Source organism: Alosa sapidissima, chromosome 3, assembly GCF_018492685.1.
Source record: "Alosa sapidissima isolate fAloSap1 chromosome 3, fAloSap1.pri, whole genome shotgun sequence".
Lineage (NCBI taxonomy): Eukaryota > Metazoa > Chordata > Actinopteri > Clupeiformes > Clupeidae > Alosa > Alosa sapidissima.
Window position 1 is genome coordinate 3,824,654 of NC_055959.1, and position 20,604 is coordinate 3,845,257.

A 20,604-nucleotide genomic window follows, 5' to 3' on the forward strand; every position below is an offset into this window, starting at 1 on the left:
CAGTAATTACCAACCCAGTGGGGAGCCGGCCGGGCCTTGGCCTCTGCACAGGATGTGAGGTCATCCACTGATCAGACAGAACAGCAGGGCTCCGTTCACTGACGCAGTCCGCACCTTCTGCATCTCTCCCCATGTAGTTATCAAGCCAATTAACAAGCACTGGGTGTTGCAAAGCCTCCATGTCTCTTCTCCCTTCACTTTCTTTCTCTCTCTCTCCTTCTCTCTCTCCATTGATTCATTTCTACCTCAGTTCTTTCTCTTCTATCCATCCATCCGTCTACAGTATTTATCTATCTTGTCTCTCTCTCCTTCTCTCCATGAAAGGGTCAGGATGGCTGGTGACACACATATCAGCCATACAGTAACAGATTGGCTCCCTCTCTTGGCCGGAGGCGGCCTCACTTGTGGAGGCCTGCGGTTCTGACTCTAACTCGAGCTGACGTCTCTCTGACAACACTGAGAGCTGGCCGCACACACTGTGTCCTCCACCGCTCTCACACACACACACACACAGTGAAGAACACACACGCAAACACACACACACACACACACACACACACACGCACATAAAACAATGGTTGATAAATAAACAGTGGCTCAGCCTGTGTTCGTACATCAAGCGTCTGGGTCAAACATGACCACTTCAAGTTCATGACCTTGGGTGATGTGTTTATCACAGTATAGCCGGTAACCATGGTGACAGCGGCAGAATAAACCATGGCTATTGTCCGTCCTGCATTATTGCATTATCCCATGGCCACCTCTTGACCATCATGCTGTTTGACTTCTTCATTAGCCCGTGTGCGGTGAATCTTTCATGAGCACGCCCATGTGTGGTATTACCTGGGATTGAAGATTATAGATGCATACAGTATATAGCACGGACAGTCAAGCCCTTTACTGTGCCATAGAGAGAGAGAGCGATCCTCTCTCCAGCAATATAAAGCCTCTGCATTCGAGGACTAGGGGAAAGGGATCGATAGCACCTAATCATTTGCTTTCACAGTACACTTTAGCTCCTATGTATTGCTGCTCTTGATTCCGGAGTAGAGCTGCTCAACTAGCCCAGAAAAACCCATTTATTCACATTGGTACATTCAGCCGGCACTTTTACAAAGCAACTTAAAACATAATGCATACACGCTCTGGGTATCAATGCCAAAACCTTGTTTTATTAGCAGTAGTTACACTAAAGAAATCAACCAACACATTAATCGCTGCCTGCATGATCCTACATGTGTGTAGTTTGTTTACGGTTGAAAGGGACTATGAGGGGGGTTTTGAAGAGATGCAGTTACTGCAAATACCATGTTCTAGCTGAAAAAGCTAGGTAATGTCTACTCTATATCTGAAATAGCCACGTAACGTCCACACCCGAAATGTCCAGATGATGTCTAGATCTGATATAGTAACGTAACATCCACACCCGAAACGTCCATTTGATGTCTACATGTGAAAGTTTGTCATAGAGCTGAATTCAGCTCAATCTCTGTGGTTCAGTGAGAGGATCAGTCTTGCTCTCAGAATGTGGCACAGAAGTGGAAATAAAGAGATTAGACACAGCTGTGTACCCAACACCTCCCTATCTGTCACCTTCTCAGGTTACAATCTCTTAGCTCTCCTCTCTTCCCATTACTCCTCTCTCTCTTTCCCTCCCACCCACTCTCTCTATCTCCCTCTCCCTCTCTCTCATCTCTCTCTCTCTCTGCTGTTTCCTGAGGACATCTCCCTTGGCTCCAGTGCAGAGAGTGACAGAGCTCCCTTGCTGGAGGTGAGATAGCTGTGTGTACCGGCTGAGGTTTGCGTGTAAGAGGGAATGGAGAGAGAGAGAGAGAGAGAGAGAGAGAGAGAGAGAGAGAGAGAGAGAGAGAGAGAGAGAGAGAGAGAGAGAGAGAGAGAGAGATGTTTTATAGACGTGCTGCTCCCCCGCTCTCTCTCTCCGCTCCGAGAGCAAGCCTGCTTTTCTCTCGTCGTGTCCGTGTCTGGTTCACGGGCAGGTGGGTCACTGACAAGAGAGCTTCTCACCGCCTGAAGCCCAGAGATGGAGAGAGGAGGATGGTTGATGAAGAAAGGGGGAGGATGAGAAGAGAAAGAAAAGAAACTAGTGTGACACTTCAATTGTGTGTGGCTGTGGCAAGATGGAGTTTCTGCTGTTTAAAGGCAGACATTATTTGAGAGTTCTTATAATTTTGTAGTTATATAGACACAGTGAAAAGATATTGTTTTCAACTGCTCTTGTGCACCCTAATCCTTTGCCATATGTGTTTTCATGCAAATACTTGAAAATTGCAAACATTTTATAACCAGAGAGACAGACAGAATGCATAAGATATCACAAGACTGCACAGTACATTTTCAGTCTATTACCATGATATTACCATGAAGCCACACTTTCATACTTCCAGTATCATTGGAACAGAGTCATTTCTTGACAGCAAAAATGACATAATTTACCTGTGAGGCACGGAGGCTATTCAGCTAGCAACTCTCCCGTCCAGCTCCTGCTCTTGAAGAAAGCAAGCTGCGCTAAGTAGCCGGCAGAGCTCCAGCTCAGCTTTGCTCTACTCTCTGATTCCCGTCCTCTGGACGTCTCTGTGATTACACCATCCGCTCAGGTGCAGGCAGGGGGCCGAGGCTGCTTCTCATTGCCTGGCACCAATCACCCACTTCAGGGGGGCGCAGGAGGGAAGGGGGGGGGATGAGACCAGAGCTTGGAACAGCTCTGGTGTGGATGAAGAAACACAGGCATGGCAAGGCAGGTCAAACTGGCATAGCGTAGCAGCTCTGGGGCAATTTGCAGCTGAGGTAGAACTGTCCCTCTTCAAATGCAACTTCTGCCATGATGATTTCAAAAATCACAGGGCCCTCTGATGGGCGACAGAGGTTCCCACTGCGATGAGGATGATGGATGAGAGGTGCACCATTTCCTTCAGCAGAACATTCGAACATTCTAACAGAAGATTTTGTTCCGCAACAGTGTAAGGTTCTCAAATTCCATGTTGAATTCAGTGAAACCAGATATTCTTTAGAACATTCAATTTCCAACATTCCCGTCACACCGGTGTAACGGTACCAGCTTAAGGGTTAAAAAGAGCTATCCTCCTGTAGCTGGCTAGCAAGCTCGTGCTACGCTGGTTTCAGAGTAATGAAGGGCCGTAGGCAGGCAGGTGTGAGAGAGAGCGAGGGAATGTGTGCAGGTGGGAGATAGGGCGAATGTGAGAGCAAGTGTGTGTGCAGGTGGGAGAGAAGGCGAATGTGAGAGCAAGAGTGTGTGCAGGGGAGACCACGCGCTGATTAGAGGGCCATGCCAGAGCACAGGTTGTGTGATTAACCTCAAGCTCGGGCTTGATTTTTTTTTTTTCTCCTTCAACCTCAGAACCCTAGTCCATCACTGTCCACCCATGCCCTCCACCTCCACTCTCTCCTCTCCAAACTCCTAACACTCTCTGCACGCTCAGAGATGTGCCACTGTTCTGAGACCAGAGGAAAACAGCAGGGATTTGTGCCAGGCCCTGGAGAGAAGGGCAGCTGCTGGGCTGTCACGTCAGGCGTAGGCAGAGACAGACAGGCCCACAGAGACAGAGCAAAAGACAGAAAAAGAAGAAACAGACAACGAGAGAAAGACAGGAATGGAGTACATAGGCAGAGAAAGTAGAGAGAGAGAGAGAGAGAGAGAGAGAGAGAGAGAGAGAGAGAGAGAGAGAGAGAGAGAAAGAGAGATGGATACAGAATGGATACAGAGACAGGCAAAGGGAAAGATAGAGGACAGAGAGGAGCGCTCCGCATGCAGGGTTATTATCGCAGAACCCCTAATAGAGGAGGGAAGAATAATTAGAGTTCTATCGCTCAGTCCCTGTCACTTTGATTCCATTCCCCACAGTGGAGCTACTGACACTCCTCACAGATTGGGTTTAATTAGGCTAATATCAGCCAATCAATACACGCACCATAATGACTAAACAATGGCATGTAAACCTATCACAAAGTATGGTCAGAGAAAGAGAGAGGGGGACAGAGGGAAAGAGAGAGAGAGGGAAAGAGAGAGAGGACAAAAGTAAGAGAGGAAGACAGAGAGAGCATGGATGGCAGACACAGCGTGAGAAAAATGGAGACAGAGAGGGAGATAGAGAGAGAGAGGAGAGAGAGAGAGCAAGAAAGAGAGGGCAGGCATGTACAAAAGGCTGGATGAGTGACAGGGAGACAGTGATGCATGCTGACATTTCACTGAAAGGGCGTGGAGGGGTGGGGGTGGGGGGCTTTGCACCAATTCGGTGCTTTCAGTGTGATTACAGCCCTCTGTGTGAGCGCCTGTGCCTCTTCCTCTGCCTCGGAGATGCACCGCCAAGGAGCCGGGGAACAGAGGACCGGAGAGGCCAGATTGGATTAAAGGGATTTGAAGGAAAAAATGTCATGTGAGCACTGCTGGAGAGTCTCTGTGACAGTGGGCAACCGTGACAAGATGGCCGAATCAGTCAGCCAGTCATGTGGATTGAGGGGTTGGGGGGGGGGGGGGGTCGGGAGTGTTGAGGGAGAGGCCTGGAGGTTGAGGGGTGGGGGGGGGCTGAGGAGACTGGCCTCAAGGCCTGACAGTGTTGCTTCTCCTCACTAACAGAGCCCTGGGGCCTTGGGGGGGGGGGGATGCACAGACAGACAGAGAGGCCGTTTACACGACACCGCCGGGTGGATTTTCTCTTACCGCTTTCACACCTCTGGCAAGAAAAAAACTCGCGTGTACACACAGAGGTGTAACCGGCTAAATGTGCTGTAGTGCATATGCCAGACCAGTCGATGGCGCCGCTGTGCAGAAGCTTCACGATAATTTTGCGTGAATCGCGTAGAAGAAAACGCGAAGTTGAAACAGTTTGTTAAGCCAGAGAATGTCTAATAAGTGCTCTGGTTAAGCAGTCGCATGAAATAAGGAGACTACAGACAATTCGGTTTTCAATTCAACTGTTAAACTAATAAAGTTCATTTTCAAGGTATGTGACTGCTATGTGAAATTTCAAATGCTTTGCCTACGCATTGCATTAGGTCTGTAGCCTGGCGAGCCAGACCCACATTAAAATGTAGGGTCTGGGCACTCACCGTTCGCAGTGCTCAGTCCGAGGGGCGTGATAATCAGTTGTCTTTCAAATTCCCTCTGCACGCAATAGGATATTTGTTTTCAAGTAGCAGGGAATTCAAGCCAAACCGTTGCAACTCTGCCATCAATCATTATGTTAAGCCCACCAAACGACTCTATACACGATTTCAATGGCCTGATTAAGTTTCGATTTCTGGAGCTCACAAGCAAACGGAGAGTTGCTAGACTAGCCCTGGCAGCAAATGTAATTTGCTGCCGCTAGGGGCGCGTCTAGATTTCTAGGCTATTAGGTCTGAGCACCACTGGAGAAAACACTAACATGCAGTAAGCTAATGTTTAACTAAGTTAAGCTAACGTGTGCTTCTAACTTAGCCACTAAAAGCTGATAGGCTACATTGTGCACATAAATTATGACAGGGGAAAGAAAAACATTTTAATATGATAAATAAATGGTTTGGTTCGTTTTGACAAGCAACATGTCAGGTCAAGTGCCGTGGCTGAGTTGAGAGGTGGGGCTATGTCGTCGTAATGTTGCCGGCTTCGCACCTACAGGCGTCTACATGGCGAAAGTTAGCCGGCGGTTTCAAAAGTTCCCACTTCGGATTCAGTCTCCTAAACTGCCGGCGTCGTGTACATGCAAGGCGTAACCGTTAACAAAACCTCACCGGTTTCACAAAAACCGGCGTCGTGTGCACGGCCCCAGAGTGTCTAACCTGGAGGGGGAGAAACAAGAGTCAAGTCAAGTCAAGTCAAGTTTATTTATATAGCACATTTCATACACAGAGGTCATTCAATGTGCTTTACATAAACAAAACCAAACGATAATAACAAATAAAAGCATAGAAGGGCAATATAGTCAAAGAATAGTTAAAAGGTAAAGATCATAATAAAAAGAAAACATAAAACACAAGGTAAAATCATTTAAAAATAAAGAATAATTAGTAAGCAAAAACAAAGGCAAAAGTAGTAAAAAAAGTAATAAAAGACAAAGTAGAATAATTATCGAGGCAGATTCAGAATTTGTAACTCGGCACAGTTAGCAGAAAGCGTCTGAGAACAGTTTGGTCTTAAGTCTAGATTTAAAACTGGCTACAGTTGGGGCCTTTTTAATGTCATCCGAAAGTTGGTTCCACAGCTGAGCCGCATAGCAGCTAAAAGCTGCTTCACCATGTTTAGTTCTAACTGTAGGTTTTACTAGCAGGTTTTTCACCTGGGACCTGAGAGGACGAGAAGGTGTGTACTGCTGAAGCATGTCTGACAAGTATTTAGGTCCTGCTCCATTTACTGATTTATAAACAAGCAATAGTGCTTTAAAGTCAATTCTGTGACTTACTGGAAGCCAGTGCAAGGACTTAAGAATTGGAGTAATGTGGTCAGTTCTTTTAGTTTTTGTTAGAGTCCTAGCTGCTGCATTTTGTATCACCTGAAGCTGTTTAATAGTCTTTTTAGGAAGGCCTGTGAACAGTCCATTGCAGTAATCAACCCTGCTGGAGATAAATGCATGAATGAGTTTTTCTAAGTCATGTTTTGACATCAGCCCTCTGAGTTTGAAAATATTTTTGAGGTGGTAAAAAGCTGATTTAGTTATCGCTTTCATGTGGCTGTTGAAATTTAGATCACTGTCAATTAATACACCAAGGTTTTTAACAGTATCCTTTGCCTTCAACCCTTTTGTGTCAAGGAGAGTGGCAACCCTAAGTCTTTCCTCATTTTTACCAAATATAATTACTTCAGTTTTTTCTTTGTTCAGCTGAAGAAAATTTTGAGACATCCAGGTGTTGATTTGTTCTATACACTGACACATAGATTCAAGAGGACCATAGTTGTTTGGTGATAGAGCTAAGTAAATTTGTGTGTCATCTGCATAGCTATGATATGAAATCAAATTATTTTGAATGATTTGTCCAAGTGGGAGCATATAGAGGTTGAATAATAGTGGCCCCAAGATCGACCCCTGGGGAACACCACAGGTCAAGGACGTTGGTGTTGAGGTACAGTTTCCGATGGCAACAAAGAAGCTCCTTTCTTGTAGATATGATTTTAGCCAGCTGATAACTATGCCTGTAAATCCAACCCAGTGTTCTAGTCTGTGTAGTAAAATATTGTGATCAACAGTGTCAAATGCTGCACTAAGGTCCAGTAGCACTAGGACTGATGTTTTACCTGAATCTGTGTTGAGGCGTATGTCATTGGAAACTTTAATGAGAGCTGTTTCAGTGCTGTGATTTACCCGAAAACCAGACTGAAAGTAATCAAAATACCCATTTGATGTTAGGAAGGTGGTTAATTGATTAAAGACTACTTTTTCAATAATTTTGCCAATAAAAGGTAGATTGGATATGGGCCTGTAATTGTTTAGCATGGAGGCATCCAGGTTATTCTTCTTGAGAAGTGGCTTTACAACAGCTGTTTTCAGTGACTTAGGAAAAGTGCCAGACAGCAATGATACATTTACAATTTGAAGGACATCCGCCGCTATGAGGTGAAAAACAGTTTTGAAGAAATTGGTAGGCAGAGTGTCTAAGACACATGTGGAAGGGCTGAGATTCTGTACCGTTTTTTCAAGTGTTTCGTAGTCTATCAAGCTGAACTCTGACATCAAGTTTAGTTTCCCTCTTTTTGTTGCTGGAAGTTCAGGTTGTTGAATTTGTAATTGAGCAGATATGTTGAGTCTGATTTTGTCAATTTTACCTTTAAAAAAAGATGAAAACTCATTGCATTTATTAGTTGAGAGAAGTTCAGGCGCTAATTGTGAGGGGGGATTTGTTAACTTATCAACAGTTGAAAATAGAATACGAGTGTTATTTGAACTTCTATTGATAATGTTAGAAAACATGGAGGAGGGTGGTGGGGTCTGAACATGCGGGAGAGCAGAACAGGTCCTGCCGCTTAGCTCAGCTCTGCTCTGCTCAGGCACAGAGATGCTCCAGTGCTCCAGTGCACCAGCGCATTTTATCCCCACCACACACACACACACACACACACGGCGAGCGAGCCAGTAATGTGGAGGGAGGAGCAGAGAAGGTAGAGCCGCACAGAAGGAGGCGCGCTGCTCTCAGCGAAAAAGGGGCGGACAGACTCGCACTTGTCAGATCCATTTTTCTGCTCGGCTAGCTCGGGATCGATAAACTCGCCTGGGCTGATATATTTGTGTTGATCTTACCACGACAGCCCTGAACAAGGGCTTTATTAAACCTGAGTGACGGACCACAAACGTTCATTGCTTTGTGCATACTGTACTCATGAGGCAGACGCCAAACATGTGTTACACGTGTCTTGAAAGGACAACTCCGGTCTAAAGGCGAGTGCAGACCAGCAGATTTCAAAGCGCTACCTACGATGCCAATTCACTGTTGAGTCATCTTGTGTTGCCTTTTCCTACACAAAGTTTCCTAGAACTAAAGTCTCACTGCACACAACAAAAAGAATACCCACTATCAACTAGAACTCCCCTACATTCTGCTGCTGGCACAATATGCAGATATACCGGTGCAACGGAAACAAAGCAGTGCTAGATTAACATTTTCACACAGACTACTCTTGTCCACCAAAGATAGTGTGTAATCTACTTCTAATCAAATATGTTTGATAAGAAGTTACAAATGACACTGGTATTGTCAGTCCTGAGTCTTTTGGTTGTGGAAAAAAGCAAGAGGCTGAGAAGAAAAAAAGATTAGATTGCTTATCAGATCCACTCATCCAGAGGAAAAACGCATAAACTACCAGTTAATGCAAACACTTCTGTGACATTGTGGAGAGGGTCCCTAAAGACAAACCGAAGTCATTTTAACTTTGTAAGTGTACAGAAAGGGTATAAAAAAGACAGTTTGTGCAGGTAGTGCATTACTTCTTCCGGTTGCCAGCACAAGGAACAGTTTGTATAAGTCAATTACTCAAAGCCAAACAAATTACTGTCAATGATGGCAAAAGGAGGAGAGTTTGGTAATTAACTTAGGGACTTTATTCTCACCAGATGGCAGTACACTGACTGGCCGAATAGTCCTTTTTTTGAAATACCTTTTCCGTACACTTACACATTTTAAATGATTTTGTAGATACGTAGTAGGGTAGGCTAGGAACAAACTAAAAGGGCGGGACTAAGTTTGGCTGGAACCCAGGCTAAAGCTTGCCCCCAAGGCTATCACTATATGCTATTTCGTTGTAATTGCATATGCTGGTCTTACTCAAAACTACTCTGATTAATGTTGTTTTAGTCCCCAATAAAAGTTTAGACTTGTTAACGTATAAAAATGGACTTGTTTTTCTTAGACTGGAGTTGTCCTTTCATATGTTTTTAAGTGTGCGTAGAACAAGCTCAACATCATCCTCATTAGAAATCAGGGAGCGATCCATGCAGTCTACCAGGTGTTAACATCTGGATTTTTTATGGGTTTTTCTTGAATCCCATGTTTTGCTGACCAAGGTCAGGTCTCGTGGTGCAGATGGAGGTTTGTTAATGTGCATTAATGCGACCCAGGATGGGTGACTTAAGCGGAGGGGAATAAAACAAAAAATCTGCAGCAACGTGGAGAGCATCCAAATGGGGAGAAATGGAGGGAAAACTTAAGTTAACTAATATGCACGGAACGCTCTGCCTCCAGGCAGGAATCCTCTCCCATTTCTGTGGAGTGCACAGTGAATAATAATGGGACAATATAGGGTGCGTTATCTTTAAGTTCCGAGGCCGTGCCGTAATAAGGTCATTAACTATGTGACAATAAATGCATACGTTGGTAAACACAAGGAAATTAAAGTGCACTAAAGTGTAGTAATTCATACACTTGAAGCATAGAGTGCTTACTCTTACATTAGGCCTATGGCACAAGAACCAAACATGAAAAACAGGACAAAAAAAGACAATAATGAAGAAGGGTGTATGAGCCTTCTGTATGTTGGTGGTTCAATCCCAGACCTAGAATCTGACCTGCACTTGAGTGCTCCTGGGACAAATCACCACTCTCTGTTGCTAAATACCAGTGCCATAATCGAAACCCTCTTCGTTTCTCAAAAAGTAATTTTCCTCAGTGTGTGTGTGTGTGTGTATGTGTTTCTTGCCTTTTTTCTCATTTACTGGTGAAATTACTGAATGGATCAGTGGACACACACACATACAATTATCTACCCCAGACAGGAGGGACTTCATTCTACTTGGGGGAATATGGAAGGGTTTGAGCCTTGTGGATGGGTGTGGGGGGGTAGGGCTGGGGGTTATTAGATCAGGCAACAGCCCCAAGGAAACGTGTTCAGGGATAGAGGATTTGTTTTAGGGGAGGACCATTGCTTTATAAACTACTTTACTGTAATGTGAATCCATTGCCAAACACATCTGCACTTGACCACTGGAGAAACTGAACCAGTAGATACTTAAAAGGCCTCTGTGTTTCTAGGAAGAATGACATAACTCTTTGGGGCTAAATGCATTGCTGGCATATTGGAGACACATGCAATATTATGAACGCCAAATGCACTCAGTGTGGCCTCAGTTCACTACCATTGCATACTGGTACTCATTTCCAAAGCAGATGGGGGAGAAAACAAAGATGATTTAGCCATTTGGAGGGAACCAGGGGTTACTATCTCCTTCACTGAGTATGCTGGCACCATGCCAAGCAGCGGAGGCTGTCTCTGTGTAGAGTTGCCGAGAGAGATTGTCCGTTTGAAGGGTCAGCTTGGCTCGGTTCAGCCGTCAGGCCAGGGATTAGTGAAGTGGTGGAATGTGGCTTAACGGCTTGGAAAATGAGGCAAGAGTGTTCGATAAGCCTGTTAGTTAAGCACTGTTAGTGCTGGGGTGCCACAGCCGCAGAGCCCAGACTGAGAACTTCGCCCAGAACTTCTTGATGTCCTGTTTTAATTGGACCTGTTGGTCATGGGAGAATTGAAAATAACAGCTCAGGCTCAATCAACAATGCCGAAATGTGGTTTAGTCTGGGCGGACAGTCATGTGTGTCTGTCGTCGGACGTCCTTAGATGTTGTTGGTGGACGATGATCCCAGGGTATACAGATTGACCACGACAGATGTCCTTGCATCACTTCAGTGATGACTTTATGCCAGTGAGACGCATGTCATTATATTGGTGGGTTTGTGGGTGGGGGGGAAGATACTTTGCACAATGATCAACAGAAAACTAAATTCAAGAGGACTGGACCTCTGTGTCTTCAAAGGTGACAATGTATGATCACAACAGTGACCGCAACCACCCCACTGAGTAACCAGTCCCTCGTCAGACATAATACAGAAACACCGGAGGGATCATAGTGAAAGTAACCGGCTAAAGAAAGTCACCGGTCACAGCAGCATCCCAGTGATGGTTGGGCACAATAGTTAGAGCTCTCTCCCAACAGCTCAACTCTTGATGAAGTAGCCCGTCTCCGTGTGAGTTGTGATTTATCCATTCCAAACAGTGTGGGTAATTATAGCAAGCCCTCATTAAATTTTACAGCTTCTGTGCACATTAATAACCCACATCATGGAGTTATGACTGGGAGCTCTGATCAGGGTGCGTGTGTGTGTGTGTGTGTGTGTGTGTGTGTGTGTGTGTGTGTGTGTGCACGCATCCATGTGTGTGTGTGTTTATGAGTGTGTGTGTGTGTGTGTGTGCGTTTGTGTGTGTATGTGTGTGCATTTGTGTGTATGTGTGTGCGTGCGCCAATGTGCGTGTGTGTGTGTGCTGGTGACTGGATTTTCATCAGTCAAGCAGAAGAAGAAGGGAGAGGATGCACAAAGTGAATGGAGGAGTAAACCCAGACGAACCATGAGACCCCCTCCCTTCCTGTCCTCCTCTCTCATCACCATCACCAGCGCAGCTCCACCAGATTTCGACACTTACTCATCACTGTAGACATCTAAAACGGCAGGCTGCTATCCATCTCTGCTCCTTGTTCCATCAACCTTCCCCATTTTTATTCCTCTGTTTTATCACAGCTGAGCTTCTAATCTCTTCTAGGAACTATTATTGTTGACTGTTTATAAAAAAAAAAAAGAAAAATTGACACAGGTGCTACTGACAAAATAGAAATTACTCAGTTGCCATGGCATTCAAGGATTTTTAAAAATGACTGCTGCAACAACTAAGAATCTAACTGGTATCAAAAGCTATAGTATGGTGTTGCTGTGTTAGATAAGATAAGGTAAGATAGAGCCGTTGCTTGTGGTCCTTTAGGAAATCACCTTTAACACCCAGAGGCTTGAGCTGTTCATAAGAAACATTCTTGTTCAAAGCTGAATGCCATCTGAAGAAGCTTTAAGCCACTCCGATCTGAAGAAGTGCCTTTGAATTGGCCCGTGAAACACTGAAGCCAATTACTTTCCCAGGAAGGTGACAAAGGCCGCCTGCAATCATGGGGCCAGTGCTTGGACGTGTGTGTGTGTGTGTGTGTGTGTGTGTGTGTGTGTTTGGGGGGGGGGGGGGCAACCTCAATTAACAGGCTCCCTTTCAGCCTCCACTCCCCCTTCGTCAAGCTCAGGACATCCAATTTGCCGTCGGTAATCAGTCCATTTACACAGGGGTGGGGCTTTTCCTACCGAGAGCGGAAGGTTTGATTAAGCATGAACGCTGAAAGGTCAACATGTCTCGCTCAGTTTCCTGAAACTGTGATTCATCAAATTAGAGGGTTTTTTTTTTTTTTTGGTCATAGCTTGTTTGTAATTAGGTCAGCAGGGTGCTGAGAATACGTCAGGGATCATAGTGATCACCACATGGGGGGAATGGACTGTCTATGTGCATTTCATGCTAACTCTCTCCGACTCCGCTTCAATGGAGAAGCATCCTCCTCAATCAAGTGTGTAGTTTTCCGGTCTATTTTTCCAGCCTGATGCAGCTGTCTCTCCCTGGCAGAGAGGGTGCCAGTAAAATGCCGGCTCAGCACAATAGCAGGGAATCAAATTGCTTTCCTCGATGACAAATTGTATCATTATCTTCCTTTCTTTCCCAGAGTCAGACAGAGACAATGAGAGACGAATAGGTCAGATACCATGCAGATGAATGTCTGTCTCACACCCCACACCCGTATTTAGAAAAATAATCTTCAAGTATAACTGTAGCTGAGGCACTGAGGTTTCTGTCTTACTGTCGTACCTAGAGCCTGTGAAATGATTCTGTTCTGTGTCGGCACCTTTTATCACCATTCGCTAGTACAGAAATGAACATTTCCTGTGCTGCTCTCGAGATAGCACTGGTGACGAGCGCCTCATGTGGCTAGGAAATGTGAACCACAGAGCCATGTTAAGTGGTTTCCTACACCTCTTCTCCATAGGCTGTGCCCTTTGAGATGAGAGCTCATGGTATGCAGGCACTCACCCACTCAGTGGTAGGCAGAAGACAGCAGCAGATAGCAGCAGGGCTATGGGGAGCTGCATAATTCATCGGGGTAAACGCTGGAGTTAAGGAGTTTTTCTATGTGAACGTTAAGTGGCTTGCAGTAGCAGTGGCCAGCCACCGCCCGATGAGCAGCAGGCTCCATAGCCATACTCCACACTCCAGGATCCACACTCCTCCAGCAGCCTGCGTTGTCCACCCGCGGCCTGGGCGCTATGTTGGATAGAGTAGCGGCTCGTTCTCGATATCTGCCTCATGCCCCCCCCCCCCCCGTCTCACGGCCCACTGCTGCCGCCACCGCCATCCTGTGCCATTGCCATAGAAACGAGGGGCTGTGTGCATCAAGCAAATTGATTTCGATTCCGATCTCGAAAAGAAAGCAAGGGAGACATCTGTGGCAGTCTTCAGATTAATAAATAATGACTGACTCCATGGACTGTATTCGCGGAAATAAAAAAGGATGACATTTCACTAAGGAGCTTTACTCCATTGAAAAAGGGGCTGAGGTCCTTGATTGACTGCTGATTGCACCATTTTTCACCCTCAGAAAAATGGCTCCGATGATTAATATGAAATGTCACATTGCCATTATGTTTCAGCTTACAATGGAGACTGAAGGCAAGTAAGCCTGCGTTGTATGGCTGAGGCTTTATAATGTCTTAAGCTGGCAAAGGTTTTACTAAGAACTCTTCTGCCACCAAAGGGTATATGCTGGTATTGCAGCCTATCATGCAAGAGTCTGAGCTGAACAAGAACGCCAATGAGCCGCAGGCATTGAAAACAATAGTACTTTCAATGGAAGTGATATTAATGTTTGCTGATGGACTCAGCATTGTGCATAATGGCAGCGTACATTAAGGATGGATTATTGTTCGTGATTTGAGTAAATATTTATTTCATGAAAGAGTTATGCTAATGTGAATGATTATGACAATCAACATTAACAAGCACCAGTTTTTGTTTACCCTCCTGTCTCCCATAATTACAGTGTGATGTGTGTTTTGTTTGTGTGACTGTTTGTGTGTGTGTGTGTGTGAGAGAGAGAGAATGTTCTGTTTTGTGTGTATGTGTATGTGTTGGGTGTATATGTGTGTGAGAGTGTAGGTACACGTGTGTGTATGTGTCTTTGCATGTGTGGTTGTCCATGTGTATGTTACCAACTGTGTGTGTTTGCTTGGCTTGTGGCAGCGTATGTGAGCACATGCCCAAATGAGGTAGGTCAGTCATTAGCGAGAAGGTAAAGCGGCCCCCGGGCAGAAGTAGCATTGTGATTCGCCTGCAGTGCTGTGGGGTGGCGAGAGGAAGAGTATGATGCCAGATTGTCTTCCTCGTCACCACCACTAAAACAGCCACCATTTAACACCAGCAACACACCCCATCCTCTCAATATCACTGGCATCTACTCTTGCTGTATGACTGGTGTGTGCATGTGTTTACATGGTGCTAACCCTTAAAGGTGCCGTTACACCGGTGTGACGGCAATGTTGGGAAATGAACGTTCTAAAGAATATCTGGGTTCACTGAATTCAACCAGAGCCTTATAAAGTTATCTACAAGGTATCTAATTCAACATAGAATTTTAGAACCTTGAATTGTTGCAGAACGGAATCTTATGTTAGAATGTTCAAAAACTCACACCTCCTATGAAATCTGTTGTCTCTGTGCACACAGTGAAGTATGACATGTGAGCTCTAAGGTAAACTCACTGGCGCCAAGCGTGTCCAGAGATGTTCATCACTTTTAAGTATCCTCTTCCGGAAACACTTCTGTTTTGTTGTCTGAATTTTGTTTGAGTTGTGAATTTGCGGCGCGTTTCTGAAATATGTGTTGTGAGAATTTGTCAAATTGATGAAGATGTTTTCTTAAAGGCACACTATGCAGGTTTTTTTTTAGCTTAATATGCAAGTTTGTTAGCTTAATTTACATTCATTTAACAGCTTCAGAGTCATTGGAATGGTTATATTACTTTTTTTCGGGTTGAATGGTGGCTGTCTCACTTACCCCTAGCGCCTGTGAGGGGAACCACCCTTGCAACTGTGGGCCGGCGGGCCGACGGCCTCAGTGTCAGGAAGTAGGAGTGCAGCAAATTGCTTTACTGCATTCAAATACACATACACGCCAGGCACCGGCTAGAAAAAGGTAGCGATGGAGTTTCTCGTTATGACAGAGCCAGCTAAAAAAAAGCAAAAATTGAGAAAACAGTAAGGAAATTGCCAATACTGCATAGTTTACCTTTAAGTTGCTTGTGTTTTGTCTATTTGCAAATGTTTTGTCGATCTACATGTGTTATCATAAACTGCAGGTCGTTTGCACCTGTCGACCACCAAGGAGGAGGGTGATGGTGTTATATGAAATTAAATTATTTTTTACTTGAATGAAGATTGCTGGAGTACTAATGCCGCCCTGTGGCCACTGGCGGTATTGCGGAATGGCAAGAAATGCATTGCCAAGATCACAGCGTGTATTTAAGCTGACAGCATGTCAGTAAGACAACATTTTCATACCTTTAAGTGTTTTTTTCTTAAGTAATCACAGAAAAGTTATGAAATTATACTGAGAACGTTATCTGGTGACCTGGCAGCGAGACTAAAACTAAGCTATTTTAGAACAACCCAAATAAGCCGTATCCAATGTCCTCCGAGCTCAGTTTAGCCAATTTCAGTACTATCCAGGTAGCCTGTCCCATTTTCATTTCACTGAGATAAAGACCCCTTCAATGTTCGTAAACATACAGAGCCAAGGTTGGGTGTGCAAGCAGCATGGGGGCAGAAACCTGCAGCTAATAGACCGGCATGTTGAGCTGTCAAGGTATGCACGGTCATATTCACCCCAATCAACAAGGAGCGGGGATGACATTAGTTTCGAAACCGTTAGTGGCTGTGGTAATAACAATGCCTGCAAACATAAAAAAAAAACTAAATAGGGAGATCCAAGGTCTAACAAGAGCCAAGGAGCAGGACCGGAGCACTCAATGCTTAAAGTGATTTTTATTTGTGCAAACTGACTAACGTTTCGACGCCCATGTGTCTTCTTCAGAGTCAAAACATGGGCGTCGAAACGTTAGTCAGTTTGCACGAATAAAAATCTCTTTAAGCATTGAGTACTACGGTCCTGCTCCTTGGCTCTTGTTAGACCTTGGATCTGCCTTTTTGACTTCTGCGTCCTGTTCCGTGAGCACCAACCAGGCTGAAGCGCAAGTGACCCCCTTCTACAATAAAAAAAAAGAATGTGTACATTTATGTAAGGCCTAAATATCATTGTTTCATAATCAGTTTATAAAAGGTTAGACAAAGTAGGAAGTAGGCTAATGTTAGGAATCCCTGATAAATGTGATTTCTTAGGCTGGACCAATGATTTCAAAGTCGCCACCCCTTACCATGCTAGGGTTGGAAACATTTCCTAATCTTGAGAGGCCAGACTCTAATCACAAAGTGAGTGGAGGTAGTTAAACTGGTTAAACCAGGCTACTATGTATTGTTTTACCAGGCAAATGTAAACATTTTAGCCATTATAAGCAGAGAAACTGTATTATTACTTGACACAGCATTTGATTAGTCTGCCCAGTCCCCTCATATAAGAAACCGAACATAAAAACTGCTTGGGCTTGCTCTTCAAAATCTGGCCTGTGAAGTGTATTTTTCAGGCGCATGTAGAGAGATCAATAGCCTAACACTCTCTAATAGCCAGATAGAGCCGTGCTGTGGTTGTCTTATTTGTAGAAACTAGAAACCCTCGGCTGGTAGGCCTACATTGTTCAATGTAGGCTAGGCTACTTACAATGAGGTAGTCTCCTTCCAAAAAACCAACAGACCAAATAGGAGAGCAGAGGTTTGCTCTAAAATAATTTAGTTATAACCCACCCATCGGTGTCCAGAGTGAATGCGTGAGCCAGGCACTCCCGGTGACACTTCGACGAACAAGTGCATCCGTCACGCAGTGTGGGGCTTAGCGGTCTGGAATCTGACATTCAACCCTCCAGACTCACGAGAGTGGCCTTATTAGTTTACTGCGGAAGCGGTAGTGTCCCATTGTCACCACATGGGGGCAGCATTGAGTTAGATAGCGTGCGCAGGGTGAGGCGGGGGAGCAGGTGGTTCGACTGAGACTGATGCTAACAGTTTGAGAAAGGCTCAAGCGGCTGCCACATCCGCTAAGAATTCTCAGCCCACATGAAGCTACAAACTTAATATTTCTCAAGATGCCACCCCAGCACAACGTTGGCGTGACTTGAAAATAGGTTTAAAAAGGACTGCTCCTTCTTTCTTTGCCGAAGTAGAGGCCTTGGCAACATGCAGCTGCGACTGTGGAGGGATTGTAGGCTACTCTGGCTCAGTAGAGGTAAAATACCTGCTCTTAAAGTCCCACTAGCGACTTGCCAAATTTAAGACCTTGTGCCAAACGCCATCTGTGACTGTGTCTGCAAGATCTTTATCACCTTCTCTCTCCACTCCACTGCTTTCCCCTGCCACTTAGTGAACTCAGACCTGTCCAGGGTGTTCCCCTGACTTATGTGTGTAATTATTTGGCCCCCTGCTGGATGCTACCTCACCCCTTAGTTCATTGGAGTCAGGAGAAGCCCTTGCATGAGCAGCTTCCTGATTGACTTCAGCAAGTCTCCAGTGGTGTGTGTGTGTTGGGGGGGGGGGGGGGGTGTATGCAAGTGTTTGCTACTGCTGAGCATCCCATCCCAAAAGTGCCTTACGGGGTGATTAAGGAGATGTCAGAAGGGGAGATGATTGATGCGCTGTCGACAAACGCTCTGGACCGAAACCTGGCACCAACCCTCTCACTCATTAGCACTCCATCAGCTACCTCATCTCTCTCTCTCTCTCTCTCTCTCTCTCTCCCTCTTTCTCTCTCTCTCTCTCCCTCTCTGACACGTTCAGATGAGGCTGCTGCCTTGCTGGAGGAGATAGTATCACTGACACAAAGATGCTTTCCATCACTGATTGTTTTTCGCTCCTGCACAGAGAAGAAATGAAAAGAAAAAAAAAATATCTGAGAGGTTTGTTTTTGTGCAGCCCGCTCCGTGCTGCTCTCCTGTTTGTCTGTATTTCAAAGAGAGAGAGGTTGAAAGGCACAGAGGGGCTTGGGAACAAGTACGACGGGATATGGATATGCATGGAGGGGTGAAACAAGAGAGAGAAAGATAGGGGGGGAGAGAGAGATAGAAAAGATAGAAAGATAAAAATGAGATGGAAAAAGAGAGGAGGAGAAAAAGAGAGTGACAGAAAAACAAAAGAGAGAAATAGAGAGAGGGAGAGATGGGTAGAAAAAGAGGGAGAGAGAAAGAGATAGGGTAAGAGAGAGAGAGAAACAGAGAGGGAGGGAATAGGGAGCAGGAGAGCCAATGTGCAGCTCTGCATCCTCAGTGAGGGGGAACAGAGGAGGGAGGGGGGAGAAGTGCGGAGTGAGGGAGAGCCTGTGATTAAGAGAGAGAGAGAGAGAGAGAGAGAGAGAGAGAGCACTCGCAGTCTTTCTCCCTCTCTCCTCCACAGTTGAGTGGCGTGCAGTGCCGCTGGGTTGGTGCTCTTTCTCTCGGTGCTCGCATCCAGCATCCAGCGTCGCTGGCTCCCTGCTGAAAAACGCTGTGGCTCTATCACTCGCTCTCTCTCTCTCTCTCTCTCTCTCCCTCTCTCTCTCTCTCTTACTCGTCTCTTTCATTCAAACAAACGCGCGCACACACACACACACACTCAGAGGGCAGTGAGTCAAGGGAGTGTCGGAACGTGGGTCCTGTGCGTCGGGTCCGGTGCATCCAGCGTTCGAGAGGCATCCCGCTGTGCATCCGTGCGTGCGTCTGTGTGTGAGGAGGTGAGGGGAGGAAGCTGGCGGTGAGGAGGTGAGTGAGGAGGAGCGAGGAGGCCCCGGTGGCGGCGGCGGCAGCGGCATCATCAGCGGCAGACGTCATGAGCGTGCCCCTGCTGAAGATCGGCGCGGTGCTCAGCACCATGGCCATGGTCACCAACTGGATGTCCCAGACCCTGCCCTCTCTAGTCGGGCTCAACGGCACTACCATCTCCCGTGGGGGCACGTCCGAGAGGATCGTCAGTGTGCGTAACGTTTCTAGTTTCATTAATCCTTCTCTGCTGTGGGCACTCAGTTGGCATAGATCTCTCTCTCTCTCGCTCACTCTGTCCTTTTCTATCTGTGGTAAAACAGGCAGATTGCTCTTTTCTCTTCTGTCTGTGAATAACTGGTTCACCTCCCCTCTCTTCTGTCTTTGGCAAAATTGGCGTAGCTCTCTTCCTTTCGGTCTGTGGCATTCCGGCCTTCAGTGTTCCATCTGTGTAACGTCTGGCATCTCTCTCTTGTGTCTCCTGTCTTTTATCTGGCAAGAAAAGGTGCCTCTGTTTCTGTGCTCTGTCTGTGTGTGAAGCTGGCTGAGGGCAGGAGCAGGTGTGCTGGCTGAGAGGGTGGGAGCAGAGCGAGGAGAGAAGGTGACACTCTGAAGTGAAAGCAGTCTGAGTGCCCTTAGAAGTGTGCATGGCTCTGAGTGCCCTTAGAAGTGTGCATGGCTTTGTTGGAGTGCATTTCAGCAGAGAGAGAGAAGCGGGTTGTGTGTGTGTGGGGGGGGGGGCATGGGTTAGGAGGTGCGGTGGGGAGAATGGCAAATCAAAAGTGCCCCAATCCTTCAGACGTGCTGGTGAGGAATGTCTCAGTGGTTGTTTTCTGCTCAAGACCACAAATAGAATTCACTGTTGTCTTCAGCGATCTTCAAAGAGACAGCGAGGGAGAGAGAGAGATAGAGAGAGAGAGAGATAGGGGGAAGATGGTAGCGGCATTTTGGGAAGGGTAGGGGAGGGAGTGAATTAAGGGGGGGGGGGGGGGGCGGGCTGTGAAGGATTTTCTGACTGAGGTAGAGGAGTCAGGAGCTCACAGTCCCACAGGAGCGCAACTCAGGATCTTCTGAGCGGGGTGGTATGGCGTCGTCTGATCCTCTGAAAGGAGCTCAGTCTGGGACTATAGCAGCTTGGGAAGTTGCTCGTGATGAGGCGGTTCTGTCTGAATGCTGACCAGATCGGGCTCTGGCCTGGCCCACACCTGTACCGTAATGAGCCACTAGCTGCCAGAGAGTCTCCTTTCAGAGGATCAGACGACGCCATACCACCCAGCTCAGAAGATCCTGAGAGGAACTCCTTCCATTGTACAGTGCCCAAAAAATAGGCTATATTGTGGTTTCCTAAATAAAAAGAAATGAGGCA

At 46.0% G+C, this 20,604-nt stretch overlaps 1 protein-coding gene and 1 long non-coding RNA gene across 4 annotated transcripts in view; one reads left to right on the top strand and one right to left on the bottom strand.

Moving 5' to 3' along the window:
• Positions 1-20,604, top strand: part of olfm2a (olfactomedin 2a) — a 59,825-nt gene that overhangs the window by 7,596 nt on the left and 31,625 nt on the right. Inside the window, exon 1 of one of the 3 annotated variants that reach the window (XM_042086681.1) lies at positions 17,683-17,737. The exons of 1 other annotated variant lie outside the window; for it this stretch is intronic. Coding sequence is in view for 1 of the 2 variants with exons in the window: in XM_042086679.1 (XP_041942613.1) it covers positions 19,309-19,452 (144 nt within the window). In the remaining variant the exon portion in view is untranslated. Of the gene's footprint in view, positions 1-17,682; positions 17,738-19,033; positions 19,453-20,604 lie in introns of those variants that run through there. One more of the 3 variants, XM_042086679.1, reaches the window with a different exon arrangement.
• On the bottom strand, positions 1,890-17,229 carry LOC121705608. Its single transcript, XR_006030841.1, has 3 exons — positions 17,177-17,229; positions 2,455-2,890; positions 1,890-2,028 (listed from the first exon to the last, which is right to left on the bottom strand). It is a non-coding gene; the product is annotated as an uncharacterized LOC121705608 (long non-coding RNA).